At 36.1% G+C, this 19575-nt stretch overlaps 2 protein-coding genes across 4 annotated transcripts in view; one reads left to right on the top strand and one right to left on the bottom strand.

Moving 5' to 3' along the window:
- cep104 (centrosomal protein 104) overlaps positions 1-12849 on the bottom strand; it is a 28477-nt gene extending 15628 nt beyond the window's left edge. For 2 of the 3 annotated variants that reach the window (XM_079896902.1, XM_079896900.1), the window contains exons 1-12: positions 12777-12839; positions 11925-12051; positions 11518-11691; positions 11281-11419; positions 11135-11197; positions 8984-9060; positions 8709-8889; positions 8296-8451; positions 7045-7257; positions 4734-4937; positions 4231-4398; positions 1821-1994 (exon numbers count right to left, since the gene is read on the bottom strand). In XM_079896902.1, the coding sequence (XP_079753028.1) occupies positions 1821-1994; positions 4231-4398; positions 4734-4937; positions 7045-7257; positions 8296-8451; positions 8709-8889; positions 8984-9060; positions 11135-11197; positions 11281-11419; positions 11518-11691; positions 11925-12037 (1662 nt within the window). In that variant the 5' untranslated portion in view covers positions 12038-12051; positions 12777-12839. Of the gene's footprint in view, positions 1-1820; positions 1995-4230; positions 4399-4733; positions 4938-7044; positions 7258-8295; positions 8452-8708; positions 8890-8983; positions 9061-11134; positions 11198-11280; positions 11420-11517; positions 11692-11924; positions 12052-12776 lie in introns of all 3 variants that reach the window. The other variant, XM_079896901.1, reaches the window with a different exon arrangement.
- A 279-nt stretch (positions 12850-13128) lies between these two features.
- On the top strand, positions 13129-19173 carry lrrc47 (leucine rich repeat containing 47). Its single transcript, XM_079896127.1, has 7 exons — positions 13129-13996; positions 14905-15372; positions 15494-15610; positions 16332-16447; positions 16869-16971; positions 17286-17375; positions 18434-19173. Exons 1-7 carry the CDS (start codon positions 13415-13417, stop codon positions 18653-18655), a joined length of 1698 nt encoding a protein of 565 aa, XP_079752253.1. The 5' UTR covers positions 13129-13414; the 3' UTR covers positions 18656-19173.
- Positions 19174-19575: the final 402 nt, after the last annotated feature.

Genomic DNA, 19575 nt, shown 5'->3' on the forward strand with positions numbered 1-19575 from the left:
GAAATTGTTGTCCTTTAAACACGGTTTTATTTTAATGCTAAACGGATTGCTGATTTTATTTTAATGAACAACAAAAAGGTAAAACATCTTCAGTTTCACAAGAAAACTAAATATTCCCAATCCTTATCAGACAGAACATGATGACTGTGACAAGATAAAGTAGTTCAGGATTGCCTCACATGATCTTTACCTGATCAACAAGTCGATCTACCTGAAAAACATTCTGCAGCGCCAGCTTGTCATATCCATCCGTGTACAATTGTATCAGTTTATCTGTGAGTGGCTAAATAATAATATGCTAATTACATTTACATGAACAGTTATAAATTAGATACAGCAGTTTTACATAATCAAATGTCTATGTGTCCAAGTATGCATGACAAATTGTGTAATTGACTACATGAAGGACTAAACAATTAGACTAAAGCATTTGCATTACATTTTAAAAAAGATAAATACTTTTTTTTTATCAGACAAAATCGAAAATCTTTTAAAGTACATTAAAAACAATGATGGCAGGGAACCATAATTTACAACTTTTTGTGTGACTTTTTCCCATCCTAGAGAGCATTTTTTGGATGAAAATTTCAGACATGCCACTCAATGCAATATTTCAATATTTTTGTTCCATTTTACACAAATTCAATTTTAAATGCGCAGCTAAACCTGTTGTGGTAGAAATTCCCCTACGCACTTGACTTAACTTTATCTGGGGCGTGTCTAGTCGAAACCCAAGCATAGATAATAGATAATAGATCTATAGATCTGTAGATAATATTTATACTCAGTCTACAACTGAACTGGCTTCAAGTCGGAAGTCCCGTCCCTTTTAACACTAGTACTCGGGAATATGATCTCTCGTGTTCTATAACCTTCTGCGCAGCATTTACTAGACAGACTCCAGACAATGCCTTTCGATATCCTTTAATCACGGCCGGAGGATCTCAGACCAATTTCAGAGAGAATGCCACCAGCAAAAAGAATACAACAGTTTTTATAGAATAGGAGCATGGCAAAGGTGACATGATTCATTGCATCATTTCCCCATATGACTGGCTCTTCATATGTATAATCCAGCAAACCCTTCTGTTACTAGGCAGAAGCAAGAAACTTGCTTTCCAGAAAGCTTGCTTTCTCTTTCAAGAAACTTTCAAGAATACTCAAAATCATGAGTTTATAAATCTAGATATCTGCCTAGTTTCGTTTCTCCTTTTGATATATTCGGAGATGATTCAGAGGACACACACTGACTGACTTTGACCAAAGTGTTTGGAAACATTTAGGTTTCAAAAGCATATAATTGTTAATCCTGCAAGAAAAATAAATGTTAGATATGATTCATTAAAAAAACCTTCACACTGTCAACTTTTGTACTATAGAATGAGGAAGACCGTAAAGCTAATAAACTTGGATGGAAAGCCATAAAACTCTCTTTAAGAGTTTTTGAGACATTTTGTGGCCAGACCGGTTTATACGATTGAATCAGATAAAAATGGTAGATTGAAATGAGGAAATCTTACAGCAGGGTTACAGTAAAAGACAAGATCTACATTCCCGCAACTACAAATACCACACAAAAAAACCCACAAATACATGTATTCCACATTTCAAATTCCAGTTTACAGGTGAGTTCATTTTACAAGGCCACCAGTGTCTGGCATTCCTTCAGACAGTATTCACTCCTACTCATCTATGAAGATTCTCAGCAAGTAGACATTTTTTCCAGTGGAATTTACCTTTCAACACCCAATGACCTGAATAGCTGCAGCAGTCACTTCACTACAGAATACAGATAAAGTATTTCAAAAGTCTGTACTGACCTGTATGAAGGTGACAGCAAGTGTTCTGAGTCTCAGGGTTGAGTCTCCGGTCCTAAAGAGCAGATTATTCCAAGTCTGTTCCACACAGTGACTGATCTCAGATTTGCCCAGCTGATGGTTGGGAATAAACTCACTCAGAATCATTCGAAGCAGATTCATAGATGTAAGAAATACCTAAAATGCGACACAAACAGACAGTTGTTACTTTACGTACTAAAATTCACATGCAGGGCTTATTTTCAATATTGTCACATTTCATATTATATTATGTAATTTATTTCATCAGGTTTCCCATTTATTTTAAAAACGAAAAAGAAAATCTTGAATATTACATTTTGAAACATTGAATGTTTAATTTTAGAGCCATCTGGAACCATTTTTCCTCAGAATTTCAGTTAAGGTGTAAATACACACAGAAGCCGTGTAAGAAACCGCCTGAGACCTTTACAACAACACATGGTGCAGGGTAGCGTCAACAGGTCAGCTAAAGCACACAGTTAAATGCTGTGCTGTGTTAGTTTAACTAAATAACCACGGGGAGAGGGTCACTGGAATGTGTCCAAAAGCGGGGACATTGTTCAGACTCTCAGTATAACCATTCAAAACGGTTTAGAATGAAACCCTGAAAGGCCACGATTTTTACTGTGAGTGATTTATTCAAGGACTGACAGGTGGTAAAACACAGCTGTCACCTCAAAACCACAAACATGCATGTGCTTTGAGAATGCCCAAGGCCTAGAGAGTCAACTTTTGCATGCTTAAATTAATCTCAATGCACTATACTCATGCCAAATTGTTCAAAACCCTTTAATGATCATTTAGCCTGAGGTCAGTACAAAAATGAACAGGAAAACTACATCTTTAAAACAGCCTCATATACTGGATGCAAAACAATTGCTAATAACTTATTTATTCATAATTTAAATTATGGTTTTGTGGCTATGGCATTTAACTGTTTTGTCCATGCATATTTATTAAAACAGTTATAATATCGTCATTGTGTTCCTCATATTTTCATTTTGGTTGCTTAATGTAAAGAATATTTTGAATTTACCAATAGTGAATTTACCAGTGATGTAAAAAGTAATTTTTCTAAGAAGACACATGAGTGATGACAGATATTTTCTTCAGTATACGGTCTATATGTCTTTCATTTTAATCAATCCCTTCACTTGTATCAGAAAGGGTCAGATTGTCAGTCTTAAAATTCAATTTAAACAATTTAGTGTAATAGTTCCCAATAAAGTTATACATCAAGGGCTGCGTTTACACTGGAACAAAAAAAAAACTGATCTTCTACTCACATCTGACACAACGGAATTTGTTGCACACGTGTAAACACAAAAATCCGCAAGAGATCCGATTTTTTTGCATCCGATTTGAGCCACTTCCAAATGTGGTTTTAAATCAGATACATATCCGATATCTGGATACCCGACTTACGTCTAAACATGCATATCCGATTCCCCTTTGAATTGCACATTCAAAACATTTGAAACATTCATGAGTCATGACAGCTGTTATCTTGCCCATGCTGGCAAATAATCATGACCACCCGACGTGAATTATATAAATAATTTTAATAGCACGGCCATTCAAAACCGGGGTCTACCATGTGCATAGTGAAATGATCACTGAAAATCATTTTGGGCGGGAAGTAATGTAAACACAGATATCGGATACCAGTCCTGTCTAAAGTGAATGTAAACAGGCGGGCCAAAAAATCGGATCTGGTCAAAAGATCGGATCTGTGCATTAAGACTTGCAGAGTAAATGCAGCCCAATTCATATACATTAGCGATTTTGAGTGATCATTTTGGCCATAGTTAACAGAAATCACTATTAGAATTTAGAGTTTGTAAAAATATAAACTGCAAGATTAATTTTCAAAGTAAACACATTTTACAGGCAGGTGCAAGTAACGAGTGTCCAAGTTCCAATGGAAAAAAAGCAGACGATGCTTCTTATTAGCCTGTTTAACTAAGGAAATCCCATTCCTATAGCCGCCAAATTGAGCATTACAATTTAAAATCTCCCATTCATTCTTCTACAAGTGTTCCATCTCCTCCCACTCATACCCAACATTAGCAGAAAATCAGCTCTATCGCAGTTTACTCTTGGAAGAGACAAGCCAGGCTTTATACTACATTTGTTGCCTGTATCACTTCTACAGATAATCCACAATACTAGACAGAACACGACACCTGCTAAACAGTCACGACTATCAGTCGTGCTGATGGTGCCGTTCTGTCTTTGGCCTGAAATGAGACTGAAAAGAAGGGAACATGAGAGAAATTAGAAAGAGAGGGTGAGAGAAAGAACGAGAGAAGGAGAGGCTGAGAAACAAAATAAGAGGGCGATAAAATCAGAGAAAAGGGTAAAATAAAGATAAGAGAGAGCGCTCTCTTACAGATGACACTTTATCTGTGAGTGCTTTCTTGCAGAGGAACACAGCTGCTCTCATCATGCTCCGTAGTTCTGCTTTTGGGGTACCGGGTGGAACCTCCATCAGTTTCTTGTAGACTGTCAGCAAAGCATCCTCCCTGTAAGACCATGTCTTTGAATAGGACGCTGCCACCTTAAAAAAGACAGACAACGAAAGAAAAAAATGACGATCACATTCCAGAAACAGTTCACAAATGGAAAACACCAGCTGGCTCTTTGACCTTTGTCGTATGGAGTTTTCCCAGTGCTGTGAGATTGTAAAAACAGTAATAGATGGACATCTCAGTGTGACGTTAAATACTTCAAGGGAAAATTCTCCCTGCCATAACCAATTCCAAACCAATTTGACTTAAGATTGAGAATTTGATTAGTACAATTTGCGAATTAATCACTTAGCCCTGTTTTGTAAAAAAAAAAAAAAAACTATAAAATCAACCAATTGGAAGCTGTAAATGTTGTGCGTCTTACCAGACAGTCTCCATAGATCTCGATGGGCAGACTGGCCTCTCTCTGAGCTTTCTCTGTGAGCGGTTCTGGTTGTCCTGAGGACTCTGGGCTACGTGGGGAGCTTGTGTCAGTCAGAGGGGGCATCTCGAGCTCACTGACTGGTTGATCACTCAACCTCTTCCTAAAAGCAGGTAAAGGCCTCTCATCATAAGGAAGGGAGCTGATCTGTGAAAACACACGAACATGCTCTTGATGTTTCATATACAGTGGGGTCTTAAAGTCCCCATAGAAAATATTTATTAAATTCAGATATACAAAACATTACCAGCATTATTTGCTATTAAAGGGTTAGTTCACCCAAAAATGAAAATCAGCCCATGATTTACTCACACTCAAGTCATCCTAGGTGTACATGACATTTTTCTTTCAGACAAATATAATATTATATAGTTATATTAAAAAATGTCCTGGCTCTTCCAAGCTTTATAATGGGAGTGAATGGCTGGAAAAAATTTGAAGCCCAAAAAAGTGCATCCATCCATGATAAAAAAAAAAACTCCACACGGCTCCGGGGGGTTAATAAAGGCCTTCTGAAGCGAAGCCATGGGTTTTTGTAAGAAAAATACCCATATTTAGGCTATAACTTTATAATCTAAAGTAACTAGCTTCCGCCAGACGACTGTACGCATACTACGCAAGTCGACTTGCGCCACATAAGTAACCCGTGGCGCATGTATGATGTAGGATGTAGGAGTATTGTAAGCTTAGACGCCTCTCACGGTTTAAACAAATAGGGCTGTGCAACAAACTGAAGCTCCTCTTCTATTATATAGAAATCCTCCGACATTTCTCTTCAAAATGGCTAATTCGCAACCGGTGTTTTGTTTTGCTCTTTCCTCTGAGCTTCCGCGTTCGTCATTACGTTGTGCGTCGGGTCAGGGGTTAGTCTTCCACCGTAAATCGATGCGTACGGCCGTCTGTCAAGTGATTATAGTTAATAAAGTTTTAAATATGGGTATTTTCCTTACACAAACACATGGCTTCACAAGGCCTTTATTAACCCCCTGGAGCCATATGGATTACTTTTATAATGGATGGATGCCCTTTTTTGGGCTTCAAATTTTCTCCAGCCATTCACTCTCATTCTATAGCTTGTAGGAGACAGGGCATTTTTTTTTATATATGACTCCGATTGTATTCATCTGAAAGAAGGATGTCATGTACACCTAGGATGGCTTCAGGGTGAGTAAATCATGGGCTACTTTTCATTTTTGGGTGAACTACCCCTTTAAATCAGGAAGAATAACTGGCTCAGTATTAAGCACAGAATGAAATGCCAAAAATAACTAAAATGCTAAAAATATTTTTGTACTTTCTTTCATGATAAGCATAAATATAATACTTTACTGTGATGTAAAGACCTTGAGGGTTTACATTACACTTGAAAAACAGATGCACCTGTCATCCCTGTACACCTGTCATGATTGTAAATGTTAATCCCATAATTTCAACAAACAAACTGTGTTCTCATCTTACAAGTTACTTCAAAGCTATTCACTGAATGGCCTGCACGAAAACAAAAATGAAAGGAAAAGTGACTCTGTCCAGCTTTGAGGTCATGTAGTGATAAAGGTGCACTAACAAAAGGCTGTTCATCCCATGTTTTTACATTCCACATCAACCAAAAAAAACAAAACAAAAAAAACAACATACAGTATGTAATCACCCCAAACTTTTCAATGATAGTTTATACATGTAATAGAGTGCTTAAATTAAGAGAAGGCTAATTCTCTAATGTCTTTGAATAGGTTTGCAAAGACAATTGTAGTTTTATGAGTGTCATTTTTTGGTTAAAATCTTTTTTGCAGCTTTTTGTAAACACACCCAGATATTTCGACTTCTGGCTTGGTTAGGGACAGTTGTACGCTAGTAGCACAGAAATTAAACACTTCACCTTTAACCACTTTAATTAAATGTTGAAACGTAAAACTCTCTAGCAAACGCAAATCCCTGACAAGCATGTTAAGCCACACACATGCTCAGATAATAAATCTACAAAGAGCCTTGTGTCAGGGAAGATGAAGCTGGACTATGGCACTGGTGAAATGAAGCTATACTGGTGGAAAGAAAGAGAAGCAGCATTTCATTAAGGCAGATAAATCTGACTGAATATTATTGCAGAAAGTACCCATAAAACTAGTATTTGTGGAAAGATATATTAATGAATGAGGAAAAAACAGAAAGTGGACACATAAGTAATGCATTAGAGCAAGCAGATGAGACACTTTAATTTTCTCTTATGGCTGTTTTATCAGTGTACATCAAGACTTACATCAATTTTGGAAGCGTGAGGAGAAGTGAGGGGTGTTGGGGCGACTGAATGTTTGGGGCTGGCTGGTTTTGAAGTGTCCTGCTCATTTGTCTCCTTCAAATGTTGTCCCTGTCTCCTCTTTGTGGGTGAGTCCGCTGGATGAGGCGTGTGTTTCTGCGTCCCAGCACGTGGAGAGGGAAATTCAGAGTTGGAAAGTTCCGAAATTCTGTGGATCTGAAACAACAACAAAAATCACATTTTAATTATTTACATTTTGGTCAATATTCAAGCTACTTATCAAAAGAAAGAAAAGATTAATACGCCTGAAATAATTAAAATGCCTCTTTCAGACAATGATTGTTTGAAAAAAAAAAAAAAAAAAACACAATCACACAGAACAGATAAAGGTCTGTCAGAATAAAGAAACGGAAGTCACACACAAACAAAACGCTCTATGACTTTCCAAGTCATTCATTGTTTGCTGTATAAGTATGTCTCCTGGCCTCAGACGAGTAAGAAGCAAGCACCTGATATCAGGAGAACCAGCACAATCACTTTTGAGCTGGGAAACTGACATATCAGAGTACTAATCTCACTGGAGCTGGGGACCTCACAACACAAGAGTTGTATTATTCATGTATTCAATGCAGAAAAAGAAATTAAGAGAGACACAGAGGAATATGGATGGATGGAAGTCATTAATTGAATTCTGAGAAGTGTGATGGATGCATGGACAGATGGAAAATAGATAAATGGACATACACCTCCATTCAAAAGGTTTAGGTCATAAATTTGTTTTTGAAAGTAGTCTCTCATGCTCACAGAATATGTGTTTATTTAATCAAAAATACAGCAAAACAATAATATTGGGAAATATTTATACAATTTAAAATAACTGTTTCTGTTTTAATGTATTCCATAATGTAAAGCTGAAATTTCAGCAGTACAGTCTTCACTGTCATATGATTCTTCAGAAATCATATCCCAAATACTAATCTGGTGCTCATGAAACATTTCTTATTATTATCAATGTTGAAAAAAGATATGCTGCTTAATGTTTTTGCTGAAACCATGATACATTCAAAAGAAAATAATTTATTTGAAACATGTATTTTTTTGTAACATGTTAAATGTCTTTACTGATACTTTTGATCAATTTAGTGCATCCTTGCTGAATTAAAGTATTAATTTTCTTACTTAAAAACTTACTGACCTCAAACTTCTGAATAGTACTGTAAATGTGATTGCATGGATGAATGGATGGATGTTTACTTGACTGATGTCCAGCAGTCTGTGGAGCTCCAGATGCTGGTAGACTGTACGCCTGTAAGCCTCCATTTGTTCCTTTTTCTGCTTGGCTATGTCATATTCCTCTCGTTCTATGGCACTGTGTTTCTCCACATCATACCGGCCCAAACGTTCGCCCACCTAAACAGAAAAATAGATAGAAAATATAAAAGAAAGAAAAGAGAGGTTGTTAAACACTAAAAGAAGAAAACCCTTTTAATTTGCCCAGTATTTACTGTCAGGCTACAATTAACATGTGGCTAAATGCATGCAATACCCTGCTCTCCTGAAATGCATTTCAACTCTCTCAACTCCAGGTTCACATCTCCAGTGTGTAACATATCATTATTAAACTACACGTGCAAGACATGTCAGACAAAAAAGGCAATTCTAATAACCTTTTGCAGGTCTGCAATAGCTTGTTTAAACTTTTTGGCCAGATCAAATCTTTCCTCCCGAACCATGTCCTGTTTTTTCTGGTCCAGCAGCCGAATGATATGTGCCACCTCAGGGTCCTGATACATGTCAAATGCCAAGTCATCAAGGGGCGAGATAGATTCACATTTATAACTCGAGAGCCTGCAAGATAACAAGAGTAAACCCAAGAGAAATACAGAGGACTGCATGCACAAATTTAATGTAATGCAATATAACTTGAAACTACAGTTTGTACCCGGTATATGTGCCATCCAAGGCTGAGCTGTATTGGCTGTTGTTTAGATATTGATCAATCAGCTGATCTCTGCTTAGCTGGGACAAAAACAAGAAACAGAAAAAAAAATGTTTTATTAAAGACAAATACCCTATCTTTCAAAAGTTTGGGGTCAGTAAGATTTTTTAAAGAAATTAATACTTTTATTCAGCAAGGGTGCATATTGATCAAAAGTGACACTAAAGACTTTTACATTGTTACAAACAATTTCTATTTCAAATAAATGCTGTGCTTTTGAACTTTCTATTCATTAAAACATGTAGAATGGTTTCCACTAAATATTATGTAGCACAAGTTCACAACTGCTTTAACATTTATAGTAAGAAATGTTCCTTGAGCATAAATCAGCATATTCAAATTATTTCTGAAGACTGGAGTAATGGCTTCTCAAAGTACAGCTTTGCCATCACATGATGCATGAAAAATACATACAACTTTATAATATATTAAACTTTAAAAAAGTAATTTTAGGTTTTAATAACATTTCACAATAGAACTGTTATTGATCAAATAAATGCAGCCTTGGTGAGCATACTTCTTTTAAAAAAATGTACAGACCCCAAACTTTTAAATGATAGTTTGTTTATGTACATTTTACTTATACAAGTAAATTCTCAATGTAATAACATCACATCCTGTGATCCATTCAATGTCTTTGAACCATTATTATCTTTCCAACAAACAAAGGTTAAAAATCTTGATTTCTGCCTGTGAACCAAAACGTATTATCATCAGAGTCCTGGATAACACAATAAGACTCCAGCCTGGACAGAGAGAGAGAGGGATTAGAGATTAACAATGCAGAGATTGTTAGCAAGGTGGGAGAGGACGAGAGAGAGAGGAAGTCATAGAGGAAAAGAGGGGGTGGGGGGAGACAAGGTGAGAGTAAGAGGAGAAAGAGAGCATGAGAAAGAAAGAAGGGGGAGCAGGAGTCAGTGAATAGGAGATGGGGGAGTGCTGAGAGTTGCAGTGATGTAGATATATTGATGAGTGATCTGATTTGAAGCTCTGCTTATGGAGCTCAGACTCATATTACACAGATTTACATTCCAACACTGTGCACAAACCTTTAGACCTGCTCAAAAACCACAACACACATACAGAAATGCTTGTCTATTTAAAGTAAGACTATTTGAATGTGAAATTAATATTTAAACCTCAAGTCCCTAAAAACACTGATGCATACAAGTATTAAGATTAATGCAGATCCACTTAGTGGTAGGTATGAGGTAATGAAGAATCCAAATAGGGCTAGGCAAAATCTGTATCTAATAATTGGCTCTTTCAATTCACAAGGTAGAATTTAAATGTAATTGTTCAATGTATGTTGAATCTGAATCCAAACCGGAATGACAGCAAATGGTTTGCAATTGGAAGCCGAGGAATTTCAATTAGTCTAAAATAACACCCTTTTCACCAAAACACAAATCATAGTTTAGTTAAAGGGAAAGTTCACCCAAAAAAATTAAATTCTGCCATCATTTACTCACCTGTATGAATTTCTTTCTTCAGCTGACCACAAATTTTGAAGAATATGGGTAACTGAACAGTTGATGGACCCCATTGACTTCCATAGTATGGGGGGGGGGGGATACTATGGAAGTCAATGGGGACCAGACTGTATCTTACTGACATTCTTCAAAATTGTGTTCAGCATAAGAAAAAAATGAATACAGGTTTGGAACAACATTTTTTGATGAATTTATATTTATATGTAATTAATACCGCAAACAAAACCTATTTTATTTTTGCTATACATCAGCGAACATTGTTACCACATTGTTTTCTGTAAATTCATTATATTATCTTTTCAGAAGATACCGATTCAGAAGATTAATACTACTTAAAACATCAAGGGGTACTATTGTTTAGTACTATAATTTATAAAGTAAATTATTTAGGTCAATTAGGTCATTAATTTTAAAATTGAATTATAATATATAAATTAAAATATAATATATAAGCCTTATGACTCGATGAAAAGTTTCTAAAAATCATTGTAAGTGTGAAGCTGGACATTCCCAGCTGAAACATCAAATAAATGATTCACAGTAATCCATCGCCACCTGGGGGATGTGAAGAGAACAGTTCCATAAACAAACAGTTACTTACTGCTGTTCCAATGTCATTTCCATCCACCGAGTCACCCAAAATATTTAGAGCCACCAATGCAACCTAGAATTTAGGAAAACATGTGACATGACAATGACATAATTACAATAAACAAATCTCCCCTAATTTCCCACATGAATCTGTACCTGATTGTAGTTGTTGTATTGATTAACATGGTTTCTGTGAAAGGTGAGCTTCAGGTAAGACCCAACAGCATCAACATGAACTGACTTCAGCTCTCTGGCTTTGAAACCAGTCTTCTCGTTGTCAGACAGAGACACATACCTGAACAACACAGCACATTCAATTCAGTCTTATTGATCACATTATACTTTGATAGTGACCAGAACAGAGAACCAGAACATGTTTAAATCTTTCCTAACCCCAATCTATGGAGAATATTAGCCTGCTGATGAGAGCTGGACTCTGGTAGTCTATCTCCAATGTGGAACTCGATCTTGGACGGGACCAGGTACTGATGGGCCAGTAGCTGGAGTTTCCTTATGCGACATCTTTCAACCAACTCCAGAATGATTTCCTGAGGGAATGGACAGAACCTACACACAATAATTACAATTAAATATTTTTTTAAAGAGCATTTCAGAACTGTAATCTTTGGTAATAGCAACTATAAACAGCTAATAAAGCGATTATTATCAGCTATAAATAGGCTTGATAGTTCTGATGAATCAAAGTAATTTATCCTACTTTGATAGTTTGTCTTTGCCTTAACAAAAATAGATGCAAAAATAAAAGATATCCGTACACAACTAATACAAAATTCATTAACCTAGTGGATCTCCAGCCAGTAACGGTGGGCGCGTGGACCATCAGCTTTTTAGCACTGTAGTTTCCTTCATGACCAGACCAGCTGATCACAGTGAAGCCTATCTTATGAGGCATCCCGTTCCTGAGCTCTAATGGGGATATGAACACAACATGATGTTTAATATCACAAAGCACTCCTGACACACTGAAATTACACCCAGCACTCTAACAAAAGATACAAACAAACTGTAATTTGGCAACATTCCTTTACATTAGAGGAATATGTCATTTTGACGAATAAGGAACAGCTAGACCAGCACTACACCAGCTCTAACCAACATAATCCAGCCTGGACCAACATGGAATTTTCTGATGGTTTATGCTGGATTTTTTCAGCAGGGAGCTTAGAGTAACTAATTATCCCTAGAATCAGACTATCTTTTGGCTGGTAAAAAAAAAAATACAAAGATAACATTTATAAAATGAACTATTAATTAGACAATAACAATGAAATTGTATATCTATGTTAACGCATTTGTAGCTAGAAAATAGTCCATTAAGTTACCACATTGGTAAATACCAGTAACACTGTAAAATAAGTGGTCTAACTTACTCTACACTTAAATATTGCATATGTTTTCAGATTTTGCTGCATTTTATGAAGGACCTTAATCATAACAATGATTGTTATGTAAAGTATTTACCGTTAGCGTGCAATCTAGCTAACGTTAATCAAACAGTTACAACTCTTCCAAAACAGCAATAAGGATCTTTATCACAAACCACACGTTAAACGTATACAGCCCAGAATAATTCATTCATAGGGCACTCTTAATATTCGCTATTTGACAGAAGAAATTTCAAAGCGGTTTACCCAAATATCGCAGTTGCCTATGTTCATCTCCATAACCACCGTTTGACAACTGAGACCTTTGCGCATGCGCGAGTGTTTTCTCGTTCTTGAATCTGGTGATTCTGAATGAATCTTTTAGGTGAACGAATCGTTCTCGTTCACAATAGTGACGCTGGTTCAGTTCAATGTACAGTACTTTTGTTAACTAAGGTCTACCCTGTTTGCCGTACGTATATCCCATTGAGTATTTATTGTGTTAACGCCATAGACCCAACCCAACACGAACACATACAGAGACATACAAAAAAAATCCACTTCGGCACCTAATGGCGTATGACGTAACTTGAAAAGTCAGTGAACAAATCTTTTAAATGAACAGATTCAAAAGATTCGAGTCACTTGGGTGAATCAAAACTCCAGGCTGTAATGCAGAACGGGATGCTGTTAGTTCTTTTAGAATTAGTCTAGAAGGAGGTGTATTATATTAAAACAGCGTGTAAGATTTAACTATAAAAAATATGGATTATGAACATTTCCTTAAAAAAAATCCAATACAATACGTATAACGTTGATTTAACTTTAAAAGAAAATGTGTGAAAAACTGGCACCTAGATGAGCGCTTCCGGGTTATATTCACGTTCCGGGTTACACTGAACAGCATGGCTGATGAAAACAGCTCTTTGGCTATTTGGCCAGAAATAGAAAAAGCAGAAAAGGAGAACAGACGTGAGCTGGTGCTTCAAGGTTCAGCGGTTGACAAAAAGATCCAGGACAGCTGCGGACTTCACCCGCGACTGTATTCTCTCTCGCTCCTGAACTACCTGGAGATCAGTCAATGTCCCAGTTTACATGAGATCCACGAGAACATCAGACATCTGTCACATCTACAGAGTCTGATCCTCTGCAGGAACAAGCTCACTTCAGTCCCAAAAAGCATCGGTGATCTGAAGGCGATCAAAGTCCTGGATTTGTCAGTCAACCAGCTGCAGGCTCTGCCCGAGGAGATCTGTGCATTGAGCGAGCTCAAGACTTTAAATGTCAGCTGCAATAGCATCACTGCTCTTCCGGATGGCCTGAGCAAGTGTGTGAAGCTCGCCAGCATCAATGTGTCCAAAAATGCGCTCTCACGGCTCCCAGAAGACTTATGGTGCTCCAACCTGGAGCTCCTCAGCAGTATTATTGCATCAGAAAACGCCATAGAGGAGCTGAGCAGTGACGTTCATAAGCTGGCTGCACTGAAGGTGTGTTTCATTTATTAGAGAAATCCACTTGAAAATTATACTGTCTTTGAATTGAAAATGTAAATGGCTCAATAAATACAAGTTGTTATCAGTTGTGATTTTGAAAACAATTTTAAAAAGTGAATAAAAAAAACTTCCTATTAGTAATAATGTATTTATTTTTATGGAAACATTATGATATATTTTTAGCCATTTTTATCCTAATAAAGCCCTATAATTTGTAATGTTTGTTTTTTTTTTCATTAAATTTGAAAATAATGTTAAATGTTGATAATAGGCCTAAAATTTGTAATTAATTAATTTATTATTAAACTAGAAAATAATGTTAAATGGGTGTCATTTTTTTAACCATTTAGTGTTCAGTAAATATCAAATATTTTAGAAGTAATTCTAAAGATTGTATGTGGTGTATAATGTACTTAAAATATTATATATAATTTTTTCTCTGATAATAGGCCAATCATTTGTAATGTGTAAATAGAAGCATTCCACTATTGGTCTCAGACTTTTAGACCTTTTAAATTCAATAAGTAATCAGTTTTGTGGGTTTTTTTTATTTATTTGTATTTTATTTATTTATTTAGTTTTTTCCCCCAAACTAATTGTAAAGATTTTAGGTGGTATATTATATACACAGATAAAAAATAAAAATAAAAATGTATTATTGTTATTTAGAAATATTTAGGGGATTTAAAATATATATATAAATAGAATTATAATTTGTAACTCATTTAAAATATCTAAATTAATAAATTAGAAATTAATAGAAGATGCAAACATTTCACTAGTGGTCTCTGGAATATTTGGGCATTACTGTTTATTAATATGCATTAATATTATTTAAAATGCCAGTGCAGTGTTGAATTCCTCCATCATCTTCTCGTATATCCCACTTTCTCCTATCTCAGGTTTTGGATCTCTCCAGCAACAAGCTCCAAGAGCTTCCGTTCGAGTTGGCCGATTGCTCCAAGCTGAAAGAGACCAATTTTAAAGGGAACAAGCTGAAGGACAAAAGGCTTGAGAAGATGGTGAATGGTTGCCAGACCAAATCAGTCCTAGACTACCTGAGGGCAGGAGGGAGGGGAAAAGGCAAAGGCAAGCAGCAGGATGGAGAGGCGGGCGAGAAGGCCGACGCTGGCCGTAACGTCTCCAAGAAGAAAAGCGCTGCAAAGCAGAGAGGCAAAAAAGAGGCAGAGGAAGTGGATGAGCTCAATCGGATGGTTGTGAGAGTTCTGCACGTATCCGAAGCACCCACAGCTGTTACAGTGAAGGTTTCCGCAGGCATTAAGGATGTCCGGCCTTACATAGTGTGCTGTATTGTGAAAGGCATGAACCTCAGACAAGGAAATTCACTCAAGCGGTTTCTAGTTGCTCAGGTGACACAAGTTATACAAATATCTCAGCCATCAAACATATTGTATTCTCTCTGTCTGTCTGTTTCTGATTCATTTTATGTCAGCTTCTATAAATATTAATGTATTACCATCCTGTCTGCAGACCAAACTTCATGATGAGATTTGTGCCAAAAGGACAACGGCAACCATCGCAACTCATGACCTGGGCTTACTAAAGGCTCCTCTGACGTATGACGCCAGGTCACCAGATACACTAAAGGTATCTAAGGCATTTTATCACTCTGTGTGTATCTTTTTTTGCTTGACTGTATGATTTATACCTCATATTCTTATTCACATTTAGAATAAATCTTTAATCCAACACAATTAAACAGTCTTGATCTTTCACGTCTCTCTAGTTTGTTGCGTAACTCGTCAATCAGAGCATCTCCACTAGTTGCATAACAGTCAAACAATGAAGGAACAATGAATATTTGATAACCGTTGTCGATACAGTTTTTATGAATGGCGGGAATCTGGTTTCAAAGCCACCAGCTGACTAATGGCACAGAGAAGTCCCATAATCCTCAGTTTTTAATAATAAATGAACAGTCCTTTTTCTCGCTGTTGTTTCTTTTGTGTTGACAGTGAATTCGGCACCTCTCTAAGAGGCCACAGGGAGTAGGACAATAGGATGTGTTACGTGGCTTCATTCTCGTAATTGATGGTTTCGTTTATACGCTAGAGAATAGGTTTAAGCAATAAACTAAGAGATACTGTTTATTGACAGAAATATAAATAGAATGACAAAAACTCTGACTAGATTCATAATATAGCACATCCTTGAATCCCTTTTGGGTTTATAAAATGTTTACTTACTACATAATGAAATTATTAATGACAAATTTTCATTGCAACGTTACCACCATGTAAACATACCTACAGCACAGTACTTTGATAATATTGTCAGATATGAATTGTTTTATTTTGGAAATGTGTAGATAGTTCCTCTGGGTCGTAAGGAGATAAAGGCATCTGACTTGCTGAAGCATCTTCAACAGGAAGCAGATGAACAGAGAAAACAGAAAAAGCGACAGAACGTTTCAGGACTCCACAAGTAAGAAGACGTGCATTACATTCCTGATTGTTTAATATTAATTGCTGTGATTATTTAATATTATAATGACTTGTGTTCAGATTGAAACATTAGGGGGCACAATCTCTCAAGCAAAAGAATACAAAAGGTTTTGTGGAAAACTTAAATAAATGTGACATTATTTCCAATTGCAGAAAATAGGGACTATGTTATGCTCCCTAAATGTATTGTTTACTATCTGAGTCCTTTCTAAGTGATCCGAAAAATATCCCTCGTTTGTCAGACACCTATTATGTTGTTGTGGGTAATTGGTGTAATTTCATCCATGTAATTGCATTGGCTGCACAGAACACTAAGTGCAAATACTGAGCTCATTATTCAGCGTTATTTATTATTCAGCATTCCATGGACGTATTCCCAACTTTTAATTTTTCACCCCCAGATACCTTCAACTCCTTGATGGAAAAGATCTCTACCCCTGCTTGGTTGACGCGGATGATCACGTGGTGTCATTTCCACCAATCACAAACAGTGAGAGGACTAAGGTAATTTATGTCAATTAAGTGAAATATGCCATGGTTATTTCAGGTCTTGATGATGAAGGTGGACGGCCTGATCAGACTTGACTGATTTTATGGCTTTATGCGGGGGGGGTTTATTTCTTCTCAAGAAGGACTTCATAAGTATGTCATAACAAAAATAAAATAAAATTTGTAACCAGTGATATATTCATACATTCTTGTCAATGCAAATATATTTAAAAGAGAAGAGTAACTATGACAAAATGTCTTGTTTGATTATTATTTATTAAAATAGTTTTTTGCCAAACAGCATTTTTAATAAACTTCTGTCTCTGCAGATTAAGAAAACCACACAAGAGCTGTTTTTAGAAGTGACGAGCTCCACCAGTCTGCAGATCTGTAAAGATGTCATGGATGCACTGATAATAGTAAGATACAACTAGTGTTTTATTTTGATCTATTATTTTTTAAATATATTTCATTTAGCATTTTGTGTTTATTTTATTCACATATGAACATAATATAAATCACAAATATGCACAACTAAATCAATCCTTTATCAATATCAATATCAGTCCAGCAGTCTCTGTAATAGAGATGATAATTTTTTATTGTTTTGTTCTTTTGTCTGATTTTCATATTGATTTCTACTAGTATTGCTCTGCTGTAAATATTTTTATATTTTTTTTGACCTGCTCTACAGTAAGGGCTCTGATTTGAGTCTGCCCTGTAAGAGTGCAGGATTGGATTAGCGCTGTTATGCTATTTGAATGCACAGCTTTTGAATGCTGATACCCTTGTGGAAGAAATGAGCTCATCTTTCTGCTGAGACACACACACACTTGGTGTACAGTGTCTCGGAGGCATTGCACCATCACAAAATGCAATTCCAGAGCCCCTGACTGCTGCCGATTTTATTATTCAAGTTGTCCTTTTAGTTTAATTAATGTTCCTAAATTATAGTTTTGTTTTTTTTAATTTCCCAATTTCTACAATTACATTTTTTTTTTTACCTGACTTAATGGAAATCCGTGAAACGTGACATGGAAGATAAAACCAAGGATTTGGTTTAGATTGCAGCTGTGAGATTTCCTCCATGATACAAATGACCTGTCCCACTTTCGTACATTCTTTTTTTACGACAGCTCAAATAACTACTGAATATTTTACTGTAAGACAACATAAGACTCTCTGAATTAACACATTTTCAGTGGCATTAAATCAGTTATCGAGCTTTGTCATTGCATTCAATTGACTTTCATCAACAATTATGCTATTACTATATACTCTGCTGTTTAAATGTGTTCTGCTGTTTAAATGCATCTGTTTTCACATAGTTTCCTACTCTAAAACACCTAAGGCACTTGCACACTAAAAAAGCATTTTCCTTTATGCATTCATTGTAGCATTTTTGAAAGCTATGAAAGTTTACAACGGAAAACAAGCAGTAATAATTTTCTCTTGACTATTCTTGTTTCTTTTTCAGAAAATGGCAGAGCTTAATAAATTAAGCTTTGACATAAAGGATGAAGTGGGCTCGGACGAAGAGACGGATGTGATTTCAGATCGTCCCGCGGAGAACCCGGCCTCCCCTGAGCTGACTGTTTTACAAGTGAAGGTCTTTGATGTAGAAGGAAACCTTAAAGTGGTCTACCCATCAAAAACCGACCTGATGTCTGACCTCAGCAATTTATCAGTCATCCGATAACTAAATTCAGCGGTTGATGTTTTTTCTTTGTAATTTTGTAATGCATTGATCCCATAAAATTCCATAATTATCTCTAATTAAATTAAAATATTCATTTAAATATTGTATGTAGTGGTTTTCATTTACACTCCCTAAGCTATCTTTTGTATTTCTGTTTCCACCTCAGCACTGAAAAAAATAAAAACGATTCTGACTTCATATATCACAATGTGACTTAATTTCCTTGTTTACACTTTATCCTTCATTTACATGTTCTACTATGAGGTGGAAACAGGCTTCCATACTTTTAAGTTTCACTGCACTTTATGCAAATAAAATAAACATACCCATAGCAACAGAAAAAAAAACATAAAGCAACATGATTTTTTACATGATTTATACTTCTAATATGATTTAATATTAATTATTTTGCCCTTGTCAATAAAATAAACGCCACATTTGTTTTCAACTTCCCTTGTTTCGCTGAATTTTTGAGTGAGTTATAGAATTATACAGTGAAATAAATCTTCCTATATCATGTTTATGCACTTAGGTTGACTTTCCGTAAGGAATTTTAGTCCAAAGGAAAACATCTGCATCAAACTAGTTAGTAGTAAGGTTAGCATTAACCATTTTAAAAATGCACATATTCAAACATTTTTAGTAAACACTTAGCATTGTTTTCATCCTGTGTATGTTTGTGCCTGTGGAGCACATGAATGCTCCGGGTTTGGTTACAGATCAGATGACTGGTGGACTGGCGGAAATGTAAAGAGGAGGAGAGTAAGTCTGAGCTGTCTATAAGAGATGCAAGCAGGACTCTTGTCTCACGGGACAGTCCATCATGCCACATGATTGACAGCAGACTATTTTGCTACGGTCTTATTATAAAGAAATGAAAATGACCCAGAGTGACCAGAAGAATGACAATTGGGACCACA

The sequence above is a fragment of the Squalius cephalus genome (genome assembly GCF_949319135.1).
Source record: "Squalius cephalus genome assembly, chromosome: 16".
NCBI classification, from domain to species: domain Eukaryota; kingdom Metazoa; phylum Chordata; class Actinopteri; order Cypriniformes; family Leuciscidae; genus Squalius; species Squalius cephalus.

Bases quoted from the DNA above. Each gene is read 5' to 3' on its own strand.
- lrrc47 (XM_079896127.1), top strand. From the start codon at position 13,415: ATGGCTGATGAAAACAGCTCTTTGGCTATTTGGCCAGAAATAGAAAAA. The intron at 15,611-16,331 runs GTATCTAAGGCA...GGAAATGTGTAG, and splicing joins GGTCACCAGATACACTAAAG to ATAGTTCCTCTGGGTCGTAA. The intron at 16,448-16,868 runs GTAAGAAGACGT...TTTCACCCCCAG, and splicing joins AACGTTTCAGGACTCCACAA to ATACCTTCAACTCCTTGATG.